Source organism: Crocodylus siamensis, chromosome 1 (assembly GCF_052110815.1).
Source record: "Crocodylus siamensis isolate JL-2025a chromosome 1, ASM5211081v1, whole genome shotgun sequence".
Taxonomy (NCBI): domain Eukaryota; kingdom Metazoa; phylum Chordata; order Crocodylia; family Crocodylidae; genus Crocodylus; species Crocodylus siamensis.
The window spans coordinates 119,906,423-119,911,058 of record NC_143395.1 but is presented as its reverse complement, the minus strand read 5'-3'; the positions used below and the strand labels follow the sequence as shown (position 1 = coordinate 119,911,058).

Genomic DNA, 4,636 nt, shown 5'->3' with positions numbered 1-4,636 from the left:
GGATGCAATTTTATATAAAAGTTATAATATGCGAAGTGATACAATTTCAGACTATGGAAGGTAGTCTAGTGGAATTAGGGATTAACATTTTTTCCTGATTATAGATTTATTACTTGTTATTTTTAGCAGATGAAATTTACTGAGAATCTAAAATTTTTCAGGGAGACTTATTTTTCTTCCTTTCATTTCCATCTTATTTTACAATTGCTTGTTCTGTAGCGGTGTCACTTTCTGAAATTGCGTTCACTGTCACAGAAAGCACTGATGCCTGGCAGATTGTCAATTGATTTTAATAATTTGTTTCTACACTTATTGCTTAAGTGATGATTGCTAAGCAGTGTTAATTTTGTCTCTGGTTTGAATGATAGCATATTTGCTATGTATGCCACCCTTTACGTGATAAAATAGCTAATAAGATTACTTCTTAGTTGTTTAGGAACTGGAACAAGTTTCCTCTAACCCCTTGTTCTTTTTTTTTCAGGCTGCTGAGACATTTCGAGAGAAGGACAGTGCTGTAGCACACTTTTATATGCTTGCTTTCATTGGGAAAAGCTGTGACTCACTGCTAGCTGTGCTGTGCTAGAGCCAGGTGTTGATTTTCAAAAGGAAGTAGTCCAAATTCTTCATCTTGTGGTATGCAGCTTTGTTGGAGATTCTGTCAGTGAAAGAATACTTGCATCAAAGAGACCATGGCCACCTCAAGGCTAATGTCAAGATCTCCAAGAGATATTGCCAATGTCATGCAGAGACTTCAAGGTAAGTGACTGAATCTGGATGGCCATGGCTATCCTTTGCTCATATGGTGAGGTTCCTTTTTTCACATACAGTATTGTTAAAGGCCAGGAAACTATTTTAAAATATTCACTTCTTCTTTTAAAACAGCATTCTCTACATACATATGGGAAAATATTCATTTATGATGTGTTTTCAGATCTCAGATTATGCAATTCCTCTGGTGTTACATTATTAATGTCGTTAAAAGCAAGTAGTATGCAGCATGGTCTATTGGATGGGTCACTGAATTGTCCCCTCAGAGACCTGGAATTTGTTCTTGATTCCACCACTAATTTGCTATATCACCTTCAGCTATTGCACGATGCCTTTTGTAAGCATGTGCTGGATTTGGTGTGGGGGTGTGCTGAGTTTAAAGTAAAACATGGCTTGTTTTGGTTTTTTAAATGTCTAGAAGCAGCCAAGCTTGCTGAAAACCAACATCTTGAGTGGCTGTGGCTTGGGCAATGCATGTGAGGGTAGGCAGGTAGAATGGCTTTAAGAATGTCCATCCTGGAGAGCGCAAGGGATGCAGTCTAAACATGCTTGTAAAAGCCAAGTCATTGTTTTCCAATCTTTTAGCCACTGAAAAATCATTTCCTAACCCACTAGCCATTTCATCTTGAAACAGCCGGTTTGTTGTATGGTTTTATTTTTTGTAATGCTTTTTCATATGTTTTACTCTCTGGAAAGCTAATAAGCATGTTTAAAACTGCTACAAGATTTTACTGTCTAGCCTCATGTAAAACTTCAAACAAAAGTAACTGTCACGGAATGGGGTCCTGCAGGATGGCTGTGATCTCCCCAAGGCCCCTTTACTGTGCCAAGTTGGCCCAATGGGCACCCTCTATTCTCGCCTGCCATGTCTTTGATTGAATGATTGATAGGGAGGCTGCCTTTCAGTCCTCTTGGACACGGTCTTGATTGGCTTTCTGGACCCTGTGGATTTCTGGACCCCTGGTGGGCCCTGCTCCAAGATAGATGTCACAACGGGTGTTTTGGGGCACCCTAGCCTTATGGGCTATGCGTGGTTCCAACCACCCCTTTACCATGCCCCAAGCCTCACAGATGATACTGACGTTGTTTGGTCTGGGCCTTGTTGCAGTCTGGGCCCCTTGTACTCCCTGGGCTCTCCGCCACCCAGTCTCGCTCCATGCCTCCTTGCTGCCTGGGCTCTCCGCAGCCCTGCAAAGTGCTGTGCCCTCTCAGGCGCCAGGGTCTGTGCACCCTGAATGCCGCACTCTCTCTGGCACCAGGGTCCGTGCATCCCAAATGCCACACCCTCTCTGGTGCTGGGGTCCCCATGCTGACGTGGGCGCCCCCAATGAGGCCTCCTCCTTCCCCTAATAGCCTCACCCAAACCACCGGTGTTATACGACAATAAACAAAAAACAAGCCCCTGGGCTGTAACAAGGTAATTCAAACCCTACCGGGGAATACTCCGTCCCACAACAGTATCAGGAGCTGCTCGTGCACTCAGGCCTCTCCCCCTTTGCTTGCTCCGGGAGAGCTTCTTCCCCCTTGGCTGCTGGCAGGGAACTGCCTTCAGCCCAGGGGTTTATATATGACCCAGGCCCTTCCACTTCTGGTCAGCTGACCACTGGCAGGTGTGGGCCACTAACTCATTCTGGCTGCCCTGCTAACCAGCCACTGGGGCTTCCAACTCAGTGCTAGGGCTCTTCCCCTAGCAGCTTCAGCTCTGTATAGTAACAGTAACAAATTAACATTATGTATGAAAACTGTTTAGGAAATTAACAAAGTATTTAGCTGAAAATGGACTTGGTGTTGCTTGTTAATTTGTAGTCATAGCCATAGCTCTTAAGAAATGTCTTGTACCTTCCTTGCTTCTCAAATCAGAGCAATTCAGACTGGTATTGTTAGGATCTGGCTTCTGCTGCAGAAGCAGTAGTTAAATAAACATTCCACATTTGCCAAGATTTATAGTCATTTGAGTATAAGCCTTTTTTAGCCTGTGGTCCTGCATTATGGATGAGCAGACGATCTGCAGTGCAGACCTCCTTTAGTCTTCATGTCACTCAGTCATCTTACTCAATTTAGATACAGCCATATGAGACCACTGAATCTCAGGGCCTGCTCTGTCAGGGGCTGAACACCTGCTACTTCACTGTCAGTAGAAGAAGCTAACTGCTCAGCATGACAAGTATCTCTTTGTTCAGAGCCACCACTTTACCTGTTGTACCATACATCACCACCTTCTTCTTCTGTATTTAACACTGGTGCTTTTCTGGGGCAGTGTGGGGGGTGTACTGACAGTGGGAAAGCCATTGGGAACTTCATGGTACCTTGGGAGAAAGAGGGTAGAAGACAAGTGGAAATCCTCTTTGCCTCTCTCTACTGGGTTTTACTCATGTTTACCTGGCAGTCTACCCATAAGTGTTTGGGAGAGGGGGAAAAAACCAAAAAAAACCACAGTGAGGTCTTCTTACTGGTAGGGATCTTCAAGTCCTAATTTTTGAAATATCTCATGGAGATATTTTATGTAAATAGACCCATTAAATGTCACCTCCGAGGTGATCATTTATCTTTGAAGAGGATAAAAAAATCTTACTAGTTTTAAATTATCAGGCATTGTTGCTTGGTGATTATGATTTTACCACATGCAGTGATTCTGTCACATGCAGGGAAGTGTTAAATTTATAAAGACTTTCGGCAAGTTAAATGCCACCACCTCATATCACCAGCTGCAGGTAAGCACTCAGTAGGTACATGGAGTGCTGAGCTTGGGACATGTAAGGAATCTCCTTTATATTGTAGCAGGCACATATGTAGACAACACAACGTCAACCCCTGGATTCAGGCCTTCATAGGAACTGTTTCTTCAGACCAGAGCTGGGGACAAATGTGAAATGAGGGTCTGAATCAATATCTCTTTGATCAGCACACATCCTAAGGAAGCAGGCTACAACATGTCAAAGGATGGGGGAACTTTTGTACTCACTGCATTGACTTTTTAGGGTTAATATCTTCACCAATTTACTTGAGAGGGAGATGCGACTCTGTTGAACCCTTCCTAGGTCAAATTGCAACAATTAACTTGTAACAGTCATTATTGGACCTACTCTTCTACAGTGATCTCATATGACTGACCTGGAGCTAGGAGAGAGATTTGGTACCCACAGTTTATTATTTGTAGCACTATTTATGTATTTATAATTAGTGACCTACTGAAATCACAGTGGAAGTGTGCTGTGCAGCAGCTCCTTTAATCTTGCTTTTTTCACCGTGTGCCCCCGCTCCTGCTGCTGATTGGCAGAGGGGCTCCAGCAGCCCTGCCACTTGCTGCTGATTGGCTGGGAAGCAAAAACCACACTTTTAAATATGTTGTGGTTTTTGTGTCTTGCTGTTGATTGGCCTAGGGACCCTGGTGGCTCTGCTGCTTGGTGCTGATGAGCTGGGAGGCAAAAACAGCAGCATATTTAAAACCACAGTTTTGGCCTCCTGGCCAATCAGTAGCAAGCAGGTGGGCTGCCAAGGCCCGTCTGCCAATCAGTGGTGTGGGTGGGTATGTGGCAAAAAGAGCAAGATTAAAGGAACTGCTGAGTAGCACACTTCCACCATGATGTAGGTATATCTCTATTTATAATCTAATAATGTTCTGACTCCATCCAGCCCTTCTTATATCAGCCACTGTACTCTATTGAATAATATTCATGACATTAAGGTCTCTGTGATTGTCCTTGGAATTACTTGACAGAGTAAGTGCTAATTGATGTAAGAACTGCCAATTAGGCTTATGAAAGATACAAATTTCACCAGAAATACAAGAGTAGTTGTGTTTCTATGCAGAGGAATTATAGCTAGTCAAAAATTCATGACTTTCACAGCACTAGTAACTGCTGGTAAA

The 4,636-nt window shown here is 43.5% G+C and overlaps 1 protein-coding gene across 1 annotated transcript in view; it reads left to right on the top strand.

Annotated features, from left to right (window-relative positions):
• Positions 1–572: 572 nt before the first annotated feature.
• The window catches only part of SYNE1 (spectrin repeat containing nuclear envelope protein 1), a 515,591-nt gene continuing 511,527 nt past the window's right edge, over positions 573–4,636 (top strand). The window contains exon 1 of the mRNA XM_090041573.1: positions 573–756. Within this exon, the coding sequence (XP_089897699.1) occupies positions 690–756 (67 nt within the window). The 5' untranslated portion in view covers positions 573–689. The remainder of the gene's footprint in view (positions 757–4,636) is intronic.